The following is a 24315-nucleotide window of genomic DNA, read 5'->3' on the forward strand; positions in this document are numbered from 1 at the left end:
ACCATTGCATTTTGGTAACTGATAATGGGCCAATTATGGAAATGGACTCGCAAAGAATTTAAGTGTTTTTGTAAAACAGGTATCAAACAAATTTTACTCCTTCAACCAATGTAAATGTCTATGGCTATATAATAAATGGCGCTGTGTAAAAAAAAAAAAAAAAAAAAAAAAAAAAAAAAAAAAAAAAAAAAAAAAACCAATACTGGCGAACGATTTGAGAGTCATTCAAGTCACATGTGACAAACATTTTAGACAGTGGTATAAAACTTGAATATGCTTGTAATTTGTTCCTTTTTGATTATCGATGTACAACTGACAAAACCACGGGGCGTCATCATCGTCATCATTTCAACCCTATGACGTCCACTGCTGAACATAGGCCTCCCCCAATAATTTCCACAATGGCTGGTTGGTGGCGGCCTGCTTCCAGCGCTTTCCTGCTACCTTTATGAGGTCGTCGGTCCACCTTGTGAATGGCAGCCTTATGCTGCGCTTTCCGGTACGTGGCCTCCACTCCAGAACCTTGCTGCCCCATCGGCCGTCACTTTTGCGTACTAGGGCGGAATCGCTGGAAGACCTCGGCACAATGCTCGAAGACCTAATCGAGTCTCCCAACAGGTAGGCCTTGGACATGGACAAAACGAAGCTTATGACCATGTTCCTCCGCCCTACTTATTTTCGGTTGGGAGCCTGATTTTCGAGATTGTTGACAATATGTCAACCTCGGATAAACGATTCAGCTAAGTACATTCAATTTCGAGAAAGCGGTAAATCGTCAAATCCTACTCGGCTGGGCCGCGTTCGGGAAACTACACAACATCTTTTCGTCCAAAATACCTCAGTGCTTAAAGACGAAAGTCCTCAAACAATGTGTGTTACCAGTGATAATATACGGCTCGGAAACGTGGCCTCTTAAAGTTGCACAGCGTGCTATGAAGAGGGCTGTGCTTAATGTTTCTTTACGAGTTCGAATCAGAAATGAGAAGCCCTGTTTACGAACTAAAGTCGCTGACATAGCCCGATGGACTAGCAAGCTGAAGTGGCAATGGGCAGGGCACATAGTACGCAGAACTGACGGGCCATAGTCCAATTTTATTAATGTTTGGAAGGGAGTTGAGATGTCGTTTTTCATTGCTAAGACCAAGTACGGCAAGTGCTAAAATTGTTTTAGAACATGTTATGGTTAGTAATTATTTGCAGTGGGACAAAAAGTGATGTTGAAAGACATGAGAAAATTATTGGTCTTTGCCAATCATGTACTTTGAGCTTTGTAGCAGGTTATGGCGCTTTTAAACGCTTTGTTTAAAGTTTCAATTGAAACCTTTATCTGATTCCGATATTACGATATTGGGATTTGGGTCGCTCAATATCGGAATTGTAATATCGGATCTCGTCTTCCGAGATTCCGATATTACGAGATTCCGAGATTCCGATATTCATGCCCTACCCCGGTGTCGTTCTTTAGCATTTCCATAGACAGACATTGATGGTAGAGCATAAAATAAAATAGATTCCAATAGTGTAACTGTTTTGAATTGAATTTTTTTTGTGTAAGTACCTACTTAGTGTACGAATAATAATCTAGCAAAATGATACATTTTTACAAATAAATAAGAAAATGTAAGTTCAAAAGCAATTGACAGCATCTGTTGAGTTTAAGTAAATGTTGATTGCCCTGACCTGACTATCTGCACACGATCAGATAGTCTTTTATTGGTTTTGTACCAATGGAAAATACTTGTTTCGCTATTAAACTGTACCAAAAACCCAAAGATAACAGATTTAAATAAACGCTATGTTAAAATGTTTAGAATTTTGTATTTCGGTTTGTATTAATACATTCATGCCATCATTAGTCAAAGTAGATACATTTGAATATTACAATTGTTAAAAATAAAAACTTACACGATCAATATAAAAAATATAGTAACACACAAGAATACAATATCAAAAAAATAAATTACCTACGTAAGAAATACCTACCTGAAAACATTGTAACTCTTAAAATAGTGATTTGTAGCAAGATATCGTTTTACTGTTTGCTACAGTGTGATATTTTGTAGGCCAGTGGCAGCAAAGTGTCTCAACTATGAAAAGTCAGCAACTTTCGCCTCATTGGAGGGGAGACCATGATTAGAGAACGCAACGAACGATCTTTAAGCATGACATAAATTATCGTCTTGACTTGGAAAAAAAAATTAAGATGCAGTGTGAGAACTTTAGGAATTATTTTTTTTTGCCTGCGTTTATTGCACTGTTGAACTGGGTTCCATACGACGAACACTTTATACGACGAAAAGTGGCCTGTAAGCCGATTCGTGAGCATGATACGATGGAATTTTGGCATCTTAGCCTAAATATAAGTAAAACTTTCATTAGAAGGATAATTAGGTATTAACTTAACCTACGCTCTACCTACCTATTTGAGCATTAGTTTGTGAAATATGTGTACTCAGTGCTTTTTTAAAAGATACTTATTTAGGCCTAATGTATTTACTGGGCTTAATATTTCCTATTCATTTATAATATTTTATAGTTATATGCACGGTTGCACTTATTATACTCAGGGCTGCGGAAAAGTGAAGCGAATGTGATTTTTCTAAATAGGTATTATAGAGCACAATATTCCTTGATTCACACTGTGTAAGATTGGAATAACACAGGGTAGTTGAGGTATTTTCGCAAGGTACAGTGGAAGCTATAGTTAAGAAGAAAAAGGATTGTTCTATAAAAACTCGAAATAAATCAACTAGAGCGACAACAATGCATATTAGTTTATTTCTTTTACTCTTATCTGATGTACAGAGGACAATAAATGAAGATAAACACTGTGGCATCTTATACATAGTTGTATTAGGGGCAATTTTGCAACAAGAAGTTTCATGTGATATCGTCTCTACCACAGCAATAATATCCGATAGCATTAATACAAAAAGGTGATACAATAAATAATCGTCATTTAATACAATACAAATACACTGTCACGCATCTTCACAAAACCCCGACACAGAGTATCAATATCCCATATTAGCAATATGTCATTTTGTTCTTTGCTGAACGAATAAAATAAGTATAAAAATCTCTTTTAACCTTAGGTATAAATCTATATCATTCAATAATATCTATGCTACAATTTATCTATCTACAAAGGCATTTATATTTGGTACCTATATTTGATTTATATTTATGTACATTAACATCACAGATTAAGTACATAGTACTTATTGTATTTAAAGAAATCCTAGGTACTTGTACTCGTATAGTATTATCTTGTTCGATCCTTTGTTATTTTGGTTCTTGATATCACTTTACACCAAAATGGAAAAATACATATCTCTGTTAACTCATATCAGGAATGTACAGAAGTCCACTAAGATGTTACTATTTTTGATTACATACGTTTCACTATTTTTCGTTTAAACTCAGCAATATAAAATGCACCATTGGTTCAAAAATATCTTCTCTAAAGCCTTTCAAGTACCTATAAATAATACTAATTGGCTACACATGTTAAGTTTAATTGTAAACTGTCAAGATCCTGCACTGGACCAGATATCCCTTATTTTATAAACCATCGGTGTCATATTTTGATGCCTTTTCCCACAAAACTATTCGAATCTCTTCGTTTAACTCACTCACCCTGGAATGTTTTAATTATAAAAGAGATTAAGCTAACCAAAAGCGATCTTCGCAGTAGATCCCCAATAGACCCAACCAACACAATTTGTCCCACATTATACAATTCAAAATCATCGAAGACAACCAACAATAGTGAACAAAATTGGAATGATATATCTTGAAATTGCACTAATAAAGATGGATTTAATCTAAATTAGACTAAATCTTTACTTCGCAATTGCAATACTCTCATATTTACTTATCCAAGCTATGGCACTCTTAAATTAACAACACCAGTACCTGACAAGAACCTGATTAGCCTCACCATTTGTTCTTAAGTCTAATTTTTAGTATGATAAATGAAAGCACCGTAACCACGAGGCCTATGGCGAGAAGAGCGATCATAACGATGATGTAGTTTTCGTTGGACATTTGTACGTCATCGATGAATTTCTTCGGGACGGTGTAGTGGCAGTAGATATCGGAGCAGGGCATCTTGGGCCGGTCCATGCCGAAGACGGCAAAGACCAGGCCCACCAGGCCGTGCTTCAGGAAGGAGATGTGGAACATCCAGCGGAATATCACCGGCGCGTCGCTGTACCTCAGGAAGAAGCCCGAGAATATCGTGAATGGCATTATGAAGAACGGCCCGAAGATCACTCCATTCTGAAAAGGTGCAAACGTATCTAATTAATTTCAATTCCAACAATTGCAAAAAAATTTCTATAGCTTAAACATGAGTAAAAAATCTGAAGATAAAGAATTGGTTGTCATACCTTACGTAGACAACTAGACAACTTAGTTAATTGCATAATGTAAATACTTATTGTTCAGAATGTATTCGATCTTTTTGATGATAAGTAGACGGTTAATTCTCACCTTGACATTGAACATCGATCCATTGAGGAGTCCGACACTGAGAGCGACGTACGAGACTAGCAGCAAGGTCCAGCAGAAAGTGCCAAAGCGGACAAACTCGGGAGGCATGCCCGTGAGCCAGTACACTATGCAGGCGTAGCTGACGGTGCAGATGGTCTGCGTGGGTAATGTTGATATCAGTGTGGCGATGTAGTACGCGCCAGCCGTGTACCAACGGTTGAAATGCTCGCGCCGCACCACGGGAATTTGATCGGGAACTGAAAACACATAGGTATGTCTAAAATAACTGCCACAAATTCTGGTGTATCATCATCATCAGGTAATTTAGTCTCTCCTACAGAAATACGATCCTCTGCAATTTATTGGAGGCAAATGGATTTGATTGCACTCCCGACGCTAACCAGATGAGTTAGGGAGGGCTGATATTCGCATCTTACGAGATCTTCGAGAACTCAAATCTTCTGATTACTTCAAAAGATTTAATTTCATTTCAAGTGCAGTATTTACAAGAGTTTAACCCATTAACTTTTTAAGAGTCTGGGTAGAGTGCGCTCTACAAACCTAGATCTTTTGACGATATTTATACAAGTAGAACGAAGTTAGTGATTATAAAAAGAAGTTTGGACTGATGATATAAAACGATTAGTGAATGAAATGTGTAATACTTACAGTGAATGGAAACAGAACTGAAGGCGGTGAACATTAGGAACATAAGGCTGAAGTAAAGCATATTGTAGCTGTCTCTCACGTATTTCGCGTCCTCGCCGATGTTGTAGAACAGGAACCCAATGAAAAACGCCATCATACAATGTATTCCGACTATCGTAAGGCTAAAGGAGGGGTCTCGCCATATCGACTGAAAGAAAAATGGTTCCAATGTTACTTGTAGGTTCTTTCTGTGATTACAGATTTGAAATTATACTAGACTTTTAGTAAAAGCTTGCTTCAAAAGGTTGGCCTGAAGATATAAACTTAAAATTGGGAGTGGTGACTTCTAGTCGTCATAATTAAGCTTCTGGGGTAGACATTTGCCCAGCATGGGACTATTTCCACCTCTCATTAAAACTGCTGCAAATCATGTATAGCCAGGATCTTCAGCTTGACCGCCAATAAAAACCCAACCAGTGAAGGTTAAGTTTGTCCCGGGGGAAAGTTAAACTGTCATTGGACCCACGATGAAATTAATCAGAAGAACCTTTGCCCAGCAATGAAGAACAAAATAAGCTTTCTTTTACAAGCTTTTATTTTCTTTTATAATGTTGGATGATAGTAAGTTTTACTTACCAAAAGAGATCTTCTTGTGAGTGTAGTGAACTGTTTCCATACTGATGTGGAATACGTGCTTTTTAGTTTTAATAGTATTTTATTTGTTTGGCGTTCTTTCGGCGCCGGTAAACTAGTCAGGTACACATCGTCACTCCTTAAATTATTTTTTTCTGAAAAGAAGGAGTAGGTAAGGTTATTGTAATAAATAAATCTATGAAAGAGCGTACTGTATCGATCTTCAATAAATTGACAAAAGAGTTAATTAAGCTTTAAAGAATCAAACAAGATTATTGTCTTAATCATAATATGGAAAATGGTTGTAATTATCTTTTGTTACTAAGAATCCAAAGTAGGAACCTAATAACAAAGTAATAATTTACCAAAGTACCTGGTTAGGTACTTAAGAAGATTTGCCTATGTATTTAAAATTACCTGTGTGACATAATAATTTTCATGAATTTTCAATTACAAAAGGCTTAAGAAAATATTTCGGACTAGCTTTTGCCCGCGGCTTCACCCGCGTGAAATTTCGTTTGTCACAGATAGTCATAAATTATAGCTTATATGTTATTCTGAGTTATAAACAATAATACTGTGAAGTTTCATCAAAATCCGTTCAGTAGTTTTTGCGTGAAAGAGTAACAAACATCCAGACATCCACACTTTCGCATTTATAATATTAGTAGGATATTTGAATGTAGATGTAGACCTAAGTCAGGAGAAAAAATCATGGATTAGTTTTATGTTATCATCATCATCATCATTTCAGCCATAGGACGTCCACTGCTGAACATAGGCCTCCCCTAATGATTTCCACAATGGCCGGTTGGTGGCGGCCTGCATCCTGGCTACGGTAGTTTTATGTTAAGTAACATTTAATTAATAGCTTGTCTTGCCATATCAATTTAGGTATTTAAATCGTAAATCGTCCCGTTAAATCAAATATTGTTTTACATGGTTTTAAAAACCGAGACATTTATTTCAATCTTTATCTGGCTTAACAGATAGTAAGTTCCATTCACGCGTTAATAACGATTAGATATAATTAAACACTTACCTAAAAACTTATCATCAGTCTCATGAGAAATGTGATGTAGCCACCGATCGCACTTTCCGTTTCTCGAATATCTTACTAATTCATTTGCATTCTCACTGCATATTTCGATAACTGTGGACAAAAAATAATATACAATTGTTTTTAATTATTCTATGAAAGCTTCATCATTTCAGATACAGGACGTCACTGCTGAACATATAAATCATTGGAGGAACCTCCGATGATTTCCAGATTGGCCAGTTGAAAGCTTAAAGCTTACATCTATATCTTAACATCTGTGTGATAAAAATAAAAGCAAAATGAGTTTTCTCCCACACAAACTTGTTGTGCAGTGAGTTGTAAATAAATATTTAACTACCACAAACCACACATTTTATGTAACTGCTTAAGTATTTTCCATATTACAGTTTTCTTGGACTCATAATACTGTACTTAGTTTTATATTTGAGTACTCACACGTGTCAGTAAAATGTAGGTACCTACACTACCTACCTACTAGTCTAGTCGTCGCACATCAACTTACTTAAATTCAAAATGTTAGATTTCCTCAATAGGTATAGGTAATTGTGAATTTTTTGTCAAATGTACGGTCTATGAATAAATTATTCAGTATGGATTATTTCTTCTAAAATTTAGAATCTAAATCATTCATTTACATCCGTTACTGCCACGTTCTCAAGATAAATTATTGTCGAACAATAATAAGATTATTTTATATGATTATAACAAAACATGAGTGTTGTTATTTACTATATTATGTACAACTATGCCGTCATTTACCACATATTTACGCAGATTTATATGATGATACCAAACAGATCATGCTGAGAAACGTAGTTGAGTTAGATAATAATTATTTATATATCATAAACAATAAGAAGTAAATGTAAATAAATAAACCTAATGGTTTTATTGTTTAAGGCAAATTATACACATGCTGCCCTCATTCTCATAAATTCATAAAATAATTATTGGAACAAATTATTATTGCAGCATTTCGAAATAATACGGGCCTGTTTCACCACTGGCTAATAAAGTCCAGATTGCCTATTACCTAGGACCTTATCTGTGAGAGATGTTATCTGTGAGAGATGAACTACAATTAGGTATTTGACACAAATCACCAGTCATTTTGAAGCACGACTTTTTTAGAAACACTCTTCATTCCATCGGCTTGTATTGCCCTACAAAATCTATGGGAGAGTCGCGTTTTGACAGTTCATAAAAGTACGTCAATCGATTGGTGGTGTCAAACACCCTTTTTTGTACAGCGTCAGTTAACTATCTAGTCCAGTCGATGAATGCCTTAACGACGGTGTAGAGAGAAATCCGTGGAACACAATTTCTGACCTCGGGACTTTATTTAGCCTAGTTAGGTGGTGAACATAGCAAAAGTCCCCGCCCTTAGCCCTTGAGCCGGCGGGGTGAGGGGGGTTTAAAGGTACCACTTTTCGGTTTTTCGCTTAATCCTCGGAAACTATGCGTCCTAGTGACATGACTACTATGAGCCAAAAAAAGCTTATTCAATTTGCTACAGGCGAGACCGTCAAGTTTTTCTATATCTTGTATAGTTTTTGCGGCATCTGCTCTAGAAGGTCTGTAAAATTGGAAGTTTAATTTTTGTCTTACATGTTCCTATCAGGAGAAAATCGACTAAATCAACAATGAGCAAACACTATAGACATGCGGAAGCATGTTAAGCCTAGTTCCAGAGAGGGGACTGCACCGTGGGTATATTTAGACGAACCAATTGGAGCCATTTTTGACTCCTCATAATTCAAAAACTACTGTGCATTAACTCTTCAAATTTGGCTCATGTATTAAGACTTGCAAGATATACATCAGCTTCAAATTTCATAAATATACCTCAAACGGTTATTTAGGTATTGACGTTCAAAAATCGACATTTACAACACTAAAATCTATCTATCACCTGTGAAATGTTGAAATTTACTGGTTTTTTATTTGTTCCTTTGTATTTACATAACTACCTTTCTGGATGCCAAATTTGAACCTTCGAGATCATCTGGAAGTGGTTAGAATTTGGTCTATAGGTCCAACATGTAGATTTTTGGACTTCAATACCTAAAGAACCGTTTGAGGCATATTTATGAAATTTGAAGCTGATGTACCTATATCTTGCAAGTCTCAACACATGAGTCAAATTTGAAGTGTTAATGCACAGTAGTTTTTGAGTGATGAGGAGTCAATAGTGGCTCAAAGTGGTTCGTCTAAATATACGCACGGTGCAGTCCCCTCCCTGGAACTAGGCTTAACATGCTCCCGCATGTCTAGAATAATTGCTCAATGTTGATTTAGTCGCTTTTCTCCTGATGGGAACATGTAAGACAAAAATAAAATTTCCAATATTACAGACCTTCTAGAGCAGATGCCGCGAAAACTATACAATTTATCAAAAAAGTTGACTATCTCACCTGTAGCAAATTGAATATGCTTGTTTTGGTTCATAGTAGTCATGTCACTAGGACGCATAGTTTCCGAGGATTAAGCGAAAAACCGAAAAGTGACACCTTTAAACCCCCCTCTCCCCGCCGGCTCAAGGGCTAAGGACGGGGACTTTTGCTATGTTCACCTCCTAACTAGTCTAAATAAAGTCCTGAAGTCAGAAATTGTGTTCTAAAGTTTTCCATCTATAATGCTTTATTGACTGGACTAATCTGAAGCTTTATCGGAACTGTTGAAACTGCATGTTGACACCACCAATACATTGACATACTTTATTTATCTGTCGAAACGATGTTCCTCTATTGTTCTCTTTACAATGGATTATGTAAATATAGGTTTTGCGACGTTAGCTGACTGAATTAATATTTTTATAACTTAAGTATTAATGAAAGTAAATTTTAGAAAATAGACGAACTATTTCTAATTTACACACAATGTTAAATTCTTCCTTTAATGAAATTCACTTTTGAACTGTGTGGTGTTAGTATAACTACATAGTAGGTACTGTGCTAATGCCTAATACCTACTGTCGCTAACGAAACTACACAATGTAAACTTAAATTTCAAAAATTTGGCAAATTAATTTTCCATTATTCTAAGCAGACCTTGAAATTGAGGAGCATGTATTGTATTCAAAATTATTTAAAATAACTATTTGCGCGATGTGAATTTTGTTACCAAGTCACTTAGTTCATTGTATTTGGTATGGATAGAATGCAAAACAAATATATTTTAATATTTTTGTTTTAAGGTTAGATTCACTCAAGAAAAGTGAACTAGTGCTAGCATGAAACTGGAAAATATGATTAGTCCGGCCACTACCTCATGCTTGGAGGAGCGTGGCAAGTTGTAGCTTAGAGCATGGTTGCAGCAAGTACTTGCTACAAGTACAATACGAAAGTCTACGGAATTATGAACTTAGAACAAATAAACCAATCTGCCCCCCATGGGCAGATTAGGTTTCAATGTTGAAGCGCTGGTACTGAATCTGTGTATGCGCAATTCGCACCTTCCTGCCACCACAGCCTAAAGCCGGTGCATCATTTGCAAAATCGTCATCAACTGCCAGAATGAGTACTCACGAAAGTCTACGCAATTGTGGTACGGTGGGCAGATTAGGTTCATTTGTTCTAGGTACGGCAGCAGCGCTGGGACTGAACTGGTTGTAGGCGCATATTTCTGCTACGACAACGTAGAGGCGGTCCACCATTTGCAAAAGCGTCATCGACTACAGTATGAGTACTTACGAAAGTCTACGCAATTGTGGTACGGTGGGCAGATTAGGTTCATTTGTTCTAGGTACGGCAGCAGGGCTGGCACTGAACCGGTGTAGGCGCATCTTCCTGCCACGACAGCGTAGAGCCGGTCAACCATTTGCAGGAGCGTCGCCGACGGCTGGTGCATCGACACCACCACTGTCCTGCCCTGCCGAGCCAGTAAGTGGAGCAGGAACACCAACTGCTTCGATATCGAACTATCTAGGCCACTGAAAGGAAATTGACACTGCTTTTATTTATGAAAATGTTTAAATGCATCACAGTACGTAAATATTTACGTACGTAATTATGTAAGTAGGTACATTAGAAAATTATTGTATTCAGTGAGTGAAAAAGCTGTTAAAAAACGTTTTTGTGAGAAATTTTTTGTTCTTTCGCTAGTTTTTTTTAACTCCTGACGACTATAGAATATTTAAAACTTATTGGCAATAGACATGAATGTGAATAAATGTGCGTATTTTATGTAGTTAATAATGCCATAACTACAAAACGATTCTCAACAAAACTTAACTCAAAAATAGTACGATAATCTAAATCGAGTTGCAAACTTTTAGATGTAGTCTATTTAGGTGCTATACCTGGTGGGTTCGTCCAGGAATATGACGTCAGGGTCGCTGACGAGCTCGAGCCCGATGGCCAGCCTCTTGCGCTGCCCGCCGGACAGATGACCCGCCCGCGTCCGCTCCGCCATGCCCAGTCCGAGGGACGTGATTATTTCTCCTATCTGGGACAAAAATGTACGTCAAACAACTGCTGTTATTCACACATTTATTCAAATCAATGTAACTAGTTCCGATAAATTAATGTTACATTGAGATATAATGTAGGTACCTACTTGTAGTTATGAACATTATTTTTTATGGTGCATAAAATGCAGTAAATGTCCCGGCAGTAATAGGTATTTATGGTAAGAAAGAATACACTTAGGCCCATTCATACCGCGTTTTTTTCAGGCGCTTGTCCTACCTACCTACATACTGAGCACTTATTACAAATAACTTAAATGAAACCATTTCGTTCGGAGTGATAATTCGCATCACTATCTACGAAATAATTAGTTGAGTAACTTGGTCAAATAGGAATGAAATGAAATTACTAAGCGATGATAAGGCATGTGGTATTCCCTGAACTGAAGTTCAAAAACAGTGATAAGCTGCTGGTATTTTCAATAATTATATTTTATTTGTTACTCGTTCCTTATTTTACAAAACCATCCAACAACTCAACCATCTATGGTTTCAGAAATATCTCAAAACTTATGAAAGAAGAAATTGTCTACATCGGCATATTATGGAACACCATGCAAGGGGAATACCCTAAAATTGTGTTTAGCTGAAATTCTCTATTACCAACGCGTTAGTAATGCTAGTCCAAAAGTCACGTTTGAACGACTCTTTATCAAGGAACCGTTCACGTAACATAGGTACCTACATAATTTATAACAATACAACATTATTTCGTTATCTTGTAACAATATAAGTAAGGTTCTTTGTAAATGCAAGAATCTAGACTAAATCGTTCCAAATCAAATGTAAAAAATTCTGTAAACAACGACTTTTATGAACACAGTTCCTTTTATGAATTGTTTTCCTATTTTTTTTTATATTCCTGTAACCTGTTACTAATAGTACTTTTCAGGTAGTAATATAGGTATTTTATCTGTACAAATCAAAGTAAAAGTGGTCCCTTCATCTGTTAACATTAAGCCCATAATTAGATATTCTCGGCTAATAGCAGTGGCTCGTTATCAAGATACTAACGTAAAAACTACCTTGCTTACGCTTTCTCTCGAATGCGTAAGTAAGAAGGTTGATATTTATTTATGGGTAGTATTTAAACGAGTGACTGTAAATTTATGTTGTAAGTGTCAAAAATAATTAATGTGGGCTAAAGAATTACTAAGTGAGCGACTGAGTGCGAGTGACGAAAAATCAAAAGAATAGCAACTTACAAAAAAAAATTGAGTTCCTTAAAATACAAAATGAGAAGCTTCATAATATTTGAGCGACCTAATATTTGATTGAGTGTCAACGTTAGGTCCTGCATTTTTTTCAATATTTGGCAAATGCTTTTTTTATACTGAGTGGTATTTTGAACTTTAGTGAAGTGTTTCGAATGCAAAAACTACTTTGAAAAATACTATTATGAGCAGCGTATTATGAGCCCACATTTAAATAAAAAATGATCTTATGAAATAAATATTTGACGGAACACTATTCTAGTAGCGAAAAAAATAAATCATTAAAATTTAAGGGTAGGTAATCAAAGGAAACAATGTATTATTAAAAATGAAATAAATTTGTATTTTCTTAAATCGAATCAACAAAAAAAAAACAAAATAAAATAAGTCGCTTCTGTCGACCCAAAAAAAAAGTAATTTTATTAATAAGGCTCATTGGTACCTATGAGGATTGAGGAGCTCTACCTACTCATCGTCACTGTATGATAAGTGCTGGCTTGGACTTAGCGGGCCAGCCTCGTTTTCTTTTTTGTCCAATAGGTATCAGTTTTGCTTCCAGTGGCGGTGTTGTTAGTTTGAGCCGAATTGCTAGACCCAAAACGTGTTTGCATACATATTTTGTTAAAAATTCGGGACAGTCACCCGCCCCGATTCGAATTCGCGCGCTGTAACAATCTGTAGTTTTCATTAATAAAGCGTATAAAAATAAAAAAACATGAGACCTTAAATATAATATCAGTAACCAATAATCATTAATAAAGCAGCTCACAAAACTTTGCTTAGAATTAACTTTTTTGTAGTTCGTTCAGTAAAACCTCAATTAGAAAAATCTAATGTATCTTCATATTAAAGTTGCCCTCTCTGTATTTCTAGTCGCTCACTTAGTAATTTAGTCGCCCGGATAGTATTTTTATGTCTGAAATGTAATAATCAAAACCCACATTTTGTAAGCTCGTTCTGGATTTTATTATTGATCAATATTCGTCGTTAGTTTGGTAAATTTTTCGCTTACTCAAATTCATACCGCTCAAGGTATTAAAACAGTATGCCATCATCAGTCGCAAAGTTGTTTTTTAGTCGCTCGTTTTATAATTCCCCTTTATTTATCAGGCGTAGGCATTAAAATATGATATTAACTCAGTAACCCGGCTGTTTATCTAAACAACGCTGACATAATGCCCCAGCTTGTAGTAAGCGGCCATTGTGTCGTCATTGGGCACTGTTCTTTTACTTGTTTCATACTACGACATACATAAGGGCCACTTGCATGAATATTAAGCTAAATCAAAAATATCATTCCGTTTCTGTCGACTTCAAACAATTAACAGAGACGCAATGATGTTCCAAACATGTTTACTTTTATTGTTGGGCAAACGCCTAAGGCGCTATACAGACGTAGAAAAACGCAGCATCCAATGTGTTAAAACGTTTAAACTGGCACTTCGCTTCAACTAGTAGTTGGTAAAACAGGCTTACGGTCTGATAAAAGCTCTAAGTAAAGACGATGGGACCTTAAGTAGTGGCTTATACAGGGTGTTACTTTGCATTCTTGCCATATTTACAGAGGTAACTACACACACCGGCAGATTTAGCGGAACGCAAAAAAAAGTATGAAAATAAGGAAAATTACTACTGATCTATGAAATATTTATTATACAAAATAAAGAGATAATTAAAATAAAATAAAATAACATAGATTTTTAAAATATTTAGTCGTTTTTATTTAATAAAAAATCATCGAAACGAAATTTCAATTTTTCAGTTTTGAACAAAAATTAGAAATTGTGGCCAGATTAAAAATTAGGGTAGCTTATCACTAACCAAATGAATTAATTTATGATGGGTATTTCCCCCTCTTGCTCTGATGATGGTTTCCATTCATCTGAGCATGCTGCAGTTAATGTTATGAAGGGTATTTTGGGGCAATGTCTGCCATTCCTCTAGTAACGCGTTTCTCAACACCACCGGTGGTATTCTGAATTTAACACATCTTTTAAGAAAGTCCAAGACATGCTCTATAGGATTCTTGTCTAGGGATCTTGCCAGCCACTGCATCATGGGTATATCCAAATGGTTTAGATGTGCCTGTACTGAGCGAGCACTGTGAAAACGAACATTATCGTGAATTAAACTAAAGGAGTCCACAATAAATGGAGTAAATGGCACATCATGTTCTTCTAAAATGTTCCTAGTGTACCATTCAGAAGTCGTATTTCCTCCATCACCCACCACTAACTCCGTGCGAGCTCCCAAAAAAATCCTTCCCCACACCAGAATTAAGCTACCTCCATAAACCACAATATTTTCAAAATTAAGACTAAATGTTACGTTCTCTTTGTGTCTCCATATTCGCTATCTTCCATCGATCTGGTTTAAGAGAACTCTGCACTCATAAGTGAAGAGATCATGCCTCCAGTCGTTCAAGACCCAATCACGATATTCACGTGAAAAGTTCAATATGTTTTTTCGGTGCTGTGTCACAAGTTGGAGCTTTCTCGGGTATGCACGACCCTATACCAACTTCAGTAAATCTCCTGTGAACTGTGGGCTCAGTCACTCTTACTCCTCGAGTGTCTTTAAGGTTATTTCTGGCTTGAACAGCAGGTAACCGCGACTTTCTGAAAACTCGAAGTTGTAAAAAACGGTCATCCCGTCGCGAAGTACGCCTTTTTCTGACTTGAACCCTCCTCCTAACGACAGAAATGATCAATCTGTACCGTTGGTTACTGCCATGGGTGGTCGATACTGATCAACGACGTCTTACGGCAGCCGATTTGTATGCATGGCCGTTACTTCTCATTTCATCTGCCTTAATGATTTCTGACGGTGCTAAGCTGGGCATAATAAACCCTTATAAGTAACTGAATGCTTACACAACAAAATTCTCAGAAAAAAACATCTTTCACGTAAAAGAAATCCAAATTAGCAAAAGCTTCATTCAATTCAAAACACTCAACGAAACTGTTGATGGGGTAATTTAAACAAAATAATTAAAAAAATATACTGTTGGCAATTATTTTTTTCATATTTAGAATTAAATTAAAAAATAATGTCATAATTAGGCATTTTTTTCCTAAAATAATGATGATATTGATGCTTTTTTTTCCGTTCCTCTAAATCTGCCGGTGTGTGTATATTACTGATACTGAACACAAATCCGTTAAAAAATAATGCCCGAAAATTTTGATTTTTAATTTTGAGTATTTTATTTTATCGACAATCTGTTAAACACATCACTAATTATCGTAACGCATGCACATCACTTGTTAGCGATGGCGATGGAGACTTTTTTTACTTTTTATTGTATTTTTAAATATCTATTGCAATCTATTGTCTTTAAAATGTCTTTTTGACACTTTTGTAAAAACTGAGAAATCCATTAATCACAAATCACGTTATAAATAATACAAAAATGACTGAAGTGTATTCAAACAATGAATAATTTCATCAAAATGGTGCTTGGAGTGTCTGCAAGACGTCTTAGACGAAATGCTTGATGACGTACCCTTAGCGTTACACTAAATGCTCTACTATACCAGCAGGATGGTGCTCCTCCACAATAAGGACGTCAAGTGCGCGAATAATACGTTTGGTGAACAGTGGATTGAACGAGGGGGTCCAGTAGCTTGGCCACCACGATCCTCGGACCTAACACCCATGGACTATTATTTTTGAGTGACTTGGTATGCGCAGAAAGGCGCAGAAGAGATAAATAGTGTAAACGTGTTACGTGAAAGTATTGTTTCAGCGAAACTGTGAGACAAAACGTTTATGTGTTGTGAAAACTAAAGCGAAATAGGTACCTACGCTTCGCCAGGAAGGCACAGTCTGCCTTCATCAGAACAGAGGACACTTTGAACACTTGCTTCGCTCGCAGTACGTAAACTTTGTAAATAAATAATTAATTGTGAATAAGGTGATTTCATTTCATACTTAATTTATTAATTTGTAAAAATAGGGAACAATGTTATAAATTAATTAAAAGCCTAATAATTATTACGTATTTTTGACGGTCATAAGCCCGTAAATTAGAAAGGAAAATCTAAAATCAACTGAAGAGTATTTTAAAATAATTATTATGACTGGGTAAAAAGGCTTGTACCCAGAGCCATAAAACATCACAGATTAATAAGAACTAGGCCACGCCCACTAGGTTTATTCCACTTGCGCCTGCAGAACGTGCAAGACAAAATTGGTTTATTCCAATTTGTACTGCAAAACCAAATTTACTAAAAACTCAATGTACTTTCTTTATGGGAGTCTCTTGTTTATCTTAAATAATAGGTATTGTACCCTACTTTTATCTCTGTGAATATGGCAAGAATGCAAAGTAACACGGTGTATGTACGAGTAGGTGCTGTACTGCAACAAAATGTAACAATGTATAGTTTAATGCAGGGCCTCCAAACCTAGTCTGAGGACCATAAAGGGGCCATAATGATTAGTTCAATATGTCCTAGACTAGTCGCAGGGTGCGCGACCTTTAAGCATGGTAAAACAGCTGTTGGGGGTGAATTTATGGCACTGCTACTGGAGAGCTGGATATGGCCAGCTGACAAGTGGCACTTTTTGATCGAATCGAAAATCGAATCCGTTGAAACTCCATAAAAAAAAAAAAGGTTTTTCGACCATCTTTCGACATAAACTGTCATTTAAAAACATTTGGCATTTTGTCTAGGGGGGCTGGTCTAATGGAAAGTCCTTGACACTAACCCGTCTTTTCTTCTGTGCAGCACTGACGTGGTTGCCCAGCTTGAGTTCGGCGGCTATCGTGAGGGATTCTGAGGTGGTGAGAGTGTCTTGCACTTTGTCATCCTGAAGGATGTAGCACGAGCGCCGTTTGAATGTGTTCTCGTTTCGGACCCTCCCATTCACGTACAGAACACCGTTTGATGGTTTTCTGGAAGTAAAAAAAAGGAATAAATATAAGTGACTTTTAGAAAACCACTTCGATAAAGACCATACATTGGAAAACGTTCATAAAAAAAATTTACACAATCAGAGATCATAGCGTCCTTAAAAATTCTAACGAATAAAGACCGGTCACGCTTATCACAATAAATAAAATTAACATCATCTCAAATCTACATAATTTGCGTGTTTTTATTCAACAGGTAAATGACACCTGACTTTTGAAAAAGCGACCAATAGTAAATACATAATTAGCGTTGAATATTTTAAATTCCACGTGATGATAACTTTTCTTTTGAGAAAGTATTATTGTTTGGCATTCAACACGTGATCCTAGTGGCTATTCCTACCCGATTGGACTCTACTGGGGTTTAGGAGACTTATGTTGACGCATATATCCTTTGGATGTTTTGTTCATCTACGAGAGTTTATTAAAGGCACCTATCTAGAATTCTAGATGAGAACATGCTTTTCAGCCCTTTTCAGGGGGTTTAGGTTGCCGGTGGTGTCGCGGAAGTCTAAGGCTACAAGCCTAACCTCACACCATCGCGATCGGGGTATACGGTATACCCATACGCCGTCATTTTCAGGACTTCAGGATTTATTTTTTTATTTATTTAATAATTAATTACTCTGATCTGCTTACTTAAAATCAATAAGGGTTATTATGCAATAGCAATGTACAATCAAATGCGCTGTCAATTGTATTTACGGCTAAGAACATTTAAGGTCAGTTAACGAACGCTTCCTCTTGCACTACCTTTGGTCATAGACTAAAGAAGATACCGCGTTGCTAAGGAAGTCTGAATTAGTGCCTAATTTGCCTCCTGTTTGTGATGTGACGTATCGACTATGTAGGTCAGTTTCGATAGATCCGTTATCTGTAGGTACAGTAAGTAGGTAGTCAGATTTCGGGAGCGGGGTGGAAGCTTTTTAAAAAGGATTATATTTAATTAAACTAAGTGATCACGTCCTCGCCGAGTTGGAGGCGATTTAATAATGATTTAATATTGTGGCCGATCGCAGTCGTCCAGTACGGTGTTTACAATTTAGTTCTGCTGACACATCTCTTATGTGAATAACAATTCTACGAATGCTTACACTGTAGAGTGGAAAGTGATGACTTATCTTGTTTAGTCTAGAGCAGAGGGAGCTGACGGATGCATAACTCCTCCCTCCCTAAGTGAGAAATTATCGGAAGTTTCATTTTTATGAGTATTCCGATAATTTCGTTTACATAAAATTTTTACATGTTTGCGGAAGGCAATTAACACAATTAACATAAAAAGAATCAAAACTAATACAAATGTAAAGTATGTAAAATAAGAAGTGTCTGTTTCATTTTCACTAGCACTGATTGCTGCACTGTGTTTCAGGGCGTACGACATGTATTTGATTTCATCCAAATTGATTCCATGCATATTGAGTGCGCGTGCACCGGATAGCGTTGCGTTTACAGGTAGCTCGGGTAGGTGAATCACCGGTACGTGTTCTACGGCGTCTGATGAAATGTAGAGTCGATGGTGGATCTGCAGGCCATGGATTTCCAGGTCACAGGGCTCATCGATGGTGATGATGTACGTGCCGAAGACTGACTGCTTACTGACTTCGCTGTCGCAATGTTTGGTCAGCGTGCCTTTCAGTCTGCTGTACAGAATCCAGTTGTTCGCGTTGAGCTGCTGGAGTTTTACTTCTTCCAGCTGGATCTGGTGCTGCTTGCAGGAGGTAAGGTCCTTACTGAACCTCATCAGCTGTTCCACGCAGGTAGGCTCGTTATGTAGAGCCTGGTTGTCCGTAGAGCACAGGAAGCGATCGCCGGCGGCAAGCGGGCGACACGGTGTTACGATCGGTAAGTATTTCAAACCCTTCGCCAAAAGGTAAGGAAATTTGGGGAAAATGGAAAGCGTAACGTTTTGGGATTCTTGGAATATAGGAAGTGAGTATATCTTATAATAATTGTAAGTATAATTATCTATCAATGGTATTTCTAAAATAAATGTTATCTGATCCTGTTTCATATAGGATTTTACACAAATAGTTTCTTCTAAATTTAACAAATTACTTTCCGTAGGCTGGTAAACTAAATTGGCAGAGTTTGAAATTAACTTCAAATGATACAATAATTCTGTAGAGTTTACAATTGCTTGGTGTAAAATGGATACTCTACTTAATGCTAATGCTGTTTCTATTTCACTTAATCTTATAAATATTGTACGGAAACTACTTATGAATATGTTATACACTCCTAGTATGTATGTAGAAAAAGTCCAATCGTTTTGTGTGGACGTTATGTTTTGCAATAGGCTTTCAACTTGTTTCAAGCGTTCATCAATAATAATAGAGTTGTTATTTATTTGCTCTGAAATATTTATGAAACTGTCGAACATTTTTGAGACCAGGGTAATTTTTTTAGATATTATCTTTAGTTGAAGGGCCAGCGCCTGCGTCCCTATCATTAGCAGAAGGCACCACCTGCGGAGGGCGTTTTATGTTTTTAATAGGCACTTTGGTAGTCCTATCACCTACTTTAATTGGTAAGATGTTTCGCTTGGCTTTGCCTACAACCTTTGCTTTTACATAACGTGGTTTGTCTTTGCTTTTACGCTTATTTACGTCTTTTGCAAATATTATGTTTCCTTCGGAAAACTCTATATCTGTTTCACCACCTTTCTTTTCCCTAATGGTTTCCTTTTTGGCTGTCGTTTTCTGAGCTATGTATTTATATAAGTGCTTTGTACGTTTCGCATGATCTTGAACTAATTGCTGATAATATTGCTTTTCGAAATTGATTCTAAATGGACTGTCTGAATCTGTATGACCAAAAACTACCTCAAATGGTGTTAACTCAGTTACAGAGTGGATGGTGTGGTTATATGCCATTACTGAATATGTCATAACTGATGCGGCATCTGTACATCGTCTTTCGTATTTAGCCAATCTATAGATCTCTATAATTGTCGAGTGAAAGCGTTCGATAAGTCCCATAGAATTAGGGTTATTTGGGGTTCCGATGTGAAGTTCAATCTTTATGTAAATTTAGAAATTCTTTCATGAGTTCGTTATTAAATTCGGTTCCTGGATCTGAGCTTATACGTTTTGGAATTCCGTAGAATGAGAAATATTTCATAAGTGCTCTAGTAACGTCTGATGTTGATTTGCTAGGTATCTCTATTGCTTGTCCTAATTTGCTGAAGGCGTCAATTAGGGTTAAATATGTGATTCCTTCAATACTGAAGAGATCAATGAAAATTTCCTGAAATGGCGAATCTTGAGTTTTAGTTAATTGCAAAAATGGTTTTATGGGTTTCCTATCGTATTTCATTTTACGGCAGGCTTCGCAAGCGTTAATGATTGCGGAAACTGTTTGTTGCATGTTAGGCCAAAAATGATTTCTACGAATTCTAATCAATGTTTCCTTAATACCACGGTGGCATGTTTTTCCTTCATGGTATTGGATAACTATTGCTTTTTGTTCACCCTCGTCTTCTATGTAATTTACCCGTTCTGTACACTCGTAAAACTGAACTACATCTTTCTTAAAAAGTTTAATAATTACGTCTGTGAAAATTCGTCTAAGTTGATCTGATTCAAAATAAATGAAATACTTTGTTTTAGGTTTGATATATTCTTTTAAAAACTGTTTTACTAATTCTGCATTATTATCAGGTAAATGTACTTCAAGAACCTTTTGTTTATCGCGCGAAAGGTTTTTGACTGAAAGTTCATTATCGAATCGTTCAAAGACTAATATTTGATTAGGTTTGTTATCGATTGCTTCGTTTAAGATTGGGATGCCTTGTGATTCGGTATCCTTTGCGGAATGAATAGTTTGTGAGTTATTTGATTGTTCATCGACACAGTCTGAATTATTTGACGACGGAATCGGATATTCTGAACCTAATTGTCTACTTCCTTCTGAGGATGTAGAGTCGGAAATTACTATTGTACTTCCTGATGATAATTTTTCTATTTTCTTTACTACTTTATCAACATGTTTTTGAATACGTTTTTCCTTTTTGCTAACATTTACTTTCATGGACTGATTATCTGAATCAAGAGCATTTACTTTTATGCGGGATAACGCGTCTGCGTTTGTGTTTTGTTTCCCGTTTTTGTACACGATATCGAAATCGTAATCCTGTAAGCGTAAACGCCATCGAGTTAATTTGCTGTTTGGATCCTTTAGCGAGTTAAGCCATGCCAAAGGTCTGTGATCTGTGTAAATGACAAATTTACGACCATAGAGATAAGGTCTGAAGTGTTTTACAGCCCATACAATAGCAAGTAATTCGCGTTCGATTGTACTGTATCGAGCTTCAGTATCACTAAGTGTGCGGCTAGCATACGCTATGGGTTTATCTTTGCCTACTTGTCCTTGTGAGAGTACTGCGCCCAATGCTACATTCGATGCGTCTGTTGTTAATATGAATTGCTTGTCATAGTCTGGGTATTGTAATAATGGGGCATGTGTAAGTAATTCCTTACATTTGTTAAATGCGTCTGTATATTCCTGATTTATTACGATTTTATTTCGTTTCTTTAAACATGACGTTAATGGTTTTGTAACTTTAGCAAAGTCTTTAATAAAGCGCCTGTAATATCCTACAAGTCCTAAAAAGCTCTTTATTTCTGTGGTCGTTTTCGGAATTGGGTAATTTAATACAGCATCAATTTTATCATCATTAGGTTTAAGACCGTTTTTCGTGATGGTGTGTCCTAGGTAAAGCACTTCCTTACGAAGGAACTCGGATTTATCAAGTTGAATTTTAAGGTTAGTGGCTCTAAGTCTGTCGAAAATTGATTTTAGATGTTCCAGGTGTTGATCTAAGCTGCTGGAATACACAATTATGTCATCAAGGTAAACCATGCAATGGAGTCCTTGTAGACCTCTAAGTATATTATCCATAGTTCTTTGGAATGTTGCCGGAGCTGTTTTAAGGCCAAAGGGCATTCTGAGAAACTCATAATGACCGTTTTGTGTGCTGAAGGCAGTTTTTTGTCTGTCGGATTTTTCTACCTCAATCTGATGATATCCGCTAGCTAAATCAATCGTACTGAAGTAAACGCTTTTTCCTAATTTATCAAATAAGTCATTAATGTTTGGTAATGGGTATTTGTCGTCGATCGTTATGTCGTTCAAACGTCTGTAGTCGATAACCATTCTGTATTTTGTTTCACCAGATGCGTCCATTTTTTTGGGCACTAGGTGAACTGGTGCACTCCAAGGAGAGTGGGATTCCTGGATTACATTGTCTTTTAACATTTTTTCTACTTGTTTAGTAATTTCAGCTTGCTGGGCTGGGGCCTGTCTGTATGGCTTTACGTGGATTGGATCCTCATTTTTTGTCCTTATCTGATGTTTAATTTTGTTTGTGAATGTTAATGGAAGTTGATCGCAATAAAATATGTCTTTATATTTATGACAAAGGCTGTAAATTTTTTTACGCTCTTCGTCGTTTGTGTGGTCTAATCGTAACTTTACCAAATTCTCTTCAAGCAAATTGTCAATTTCGATGTCATTCATGTTTTGTGTCGTGTTAACTTGAATGTCAGTCAATTCGAATTTATTAACTTTAAATGGGCAAGTGATTTTATAACTGATTGGTCTGTCTAAAGTGTTTTGAATAATCGTGGATGCGTATCCGTTGCGACAGTTAACGATTGCACTAGGCATTCTAACGCCGTCTGTAAATTCTCTGTAATTTAGAATAGCGTCACCTGAATATTGGTCAACAGGTAACTTTACGCGTTTTTCTGAACGTGGAGGTAAATTAATATCGTAATTAAGGTTGTTATTAATTATCGGAATACATGCTGTTTTAGTCCTAAGGACCCTGTTTTTCAAATCAATTAATGCTTCTAATTGTTCTAACAAATCATTTCCAATAAGACCATCGTATCTTTTGTCTACATCATACAAATAAAATTTGTGGTGTTTGTCACTGTTAAATGTTGGTAAAAGGGGGATTTCCATAGTTTCATCGTGAATACTCGACGAATGTGTACTCACAACTTGGAACGGTTCATTTCTTATGAATTCACTGAAATACTGATAGCCAATACGCGGACTGAAGAACGAACGCATGCTGCCAGTGTCGATCATCATGCGAGCATCCAGTTCCGGTAGGTAAATATATGGTAATGTTAATTCCGGATCGCAATTAATGTTTATCTGTTCTGTTCTTTGATGGAGGCTGTTTCGTGAAAATCCTGTTGGAATTCAGTTTCCTGGGTTTCCTCGGGAGTTTCCTCGAAATCAGGGTAATACTGTTCGCTGTACATGTTATTATATTCGTCTATAGGGTATTCACAATAATATTGATCGTAATACGACTGTTCTGCTTCGTCGTAGTTCAGATCATTTAAGTTTGTTTCATTTACGTTGTTTGGTTTTGTAGCCGTACGCATAGACACGTCGGTCAGCTGCATACGTGGCGGCTGGACTTGTTGGGCTTGCTGAGCACCGAACTGTGGCTTATAGCCGAATTGAGGCGGTTTGTAACCGAATTGCTGAGGAGGATGTCTATAGCCAAACTGCTGGGGCGGTCTATATCCGAACTGCTGTGGAGGCCTGTAGCCGAACTGCTGCGGCGGCCTGAAACCTGGTTGATGCGGAGGCTTGAAATAGCCGAATTGTTGTAAAGGTTTATTTCCATATTGCTGGAAGGGTTTGTAGCCTTGATTAGGCGGAAGGCCAAATTTAAATTGTGGAGGAATTATCGGTTTGAAAGCATTAGAGCTGACAAAATGAGGCTGATTGCCTGAAAATTTCTGTTGAGTTGGCGTAAACGAATTGTTAGGTTTGGGTTGCGAATGCATTTTGCTTCGCATGTTATATTGGTCCATAAAGTTTACTTCCTCGAGCACAATCGAGAGGGCGG

The 24315-nt window shown here is 36.8% G+C and overlaps 1 protein-coding gene across 1 annotated transcript in view; it reads right to left on the bottom strand.

Moving 5' to 3' along the window:
- Window positions 1-2750: 2750 nt before the first annotated feature.
- Window positions 2751-24315, bottom strand: part of LOC135072631 (ATP-binding cassette sub-family G member 1-like) — a 45479-nt gene continuing 23914 nt past the window's right edge. Inside the window, exons 3-10 of the mRNA XM_063966637.1 lie at window positions 17237-17423; window positions 11142-11287; window positions 10534-10772; window positions 6821-6931; window positions 5782-5933; window positions 5167-5353; window positions 4498-4754; window positions 2751-4284 (exon numbers count right to left, since the gene is read on the bottom strand). Coding sequence (XP_063822707.1) covers window positions 3940-4284; window positions 4498-4754; window positions 5167-5353; window positions 5782-5933; window positions 6821-6931; window positions 10534-10772; window positions 11142-11287; window positions 17237-17423 — 1624 coding nt within the window. The 3' untranslated portion in view covers window positions 2751-3939. The remainder of the gene's footprint in view (window positions 4285-4497; window positions 4755-5166; window positions 5354-5781; window positions 5934-6820; window positions 6932-10533; window positions 10773-11141; window positions 11288-17236; window positions 17424-24315) is intronic.

This window comes from Ostrinia nubilalis, chromosome 6, assembly GCF_963855985.1.
Source record: "Ostrinia nubilalis chromosome 6, ilOstNubi1.1, whole genome shotgun sequence".
NCBI lineage: Eukaryota > Metazoa > Arthropoda > Insecta > Lepidoptera > Crambidae > Ostrinia > Ostrinia nubilalis.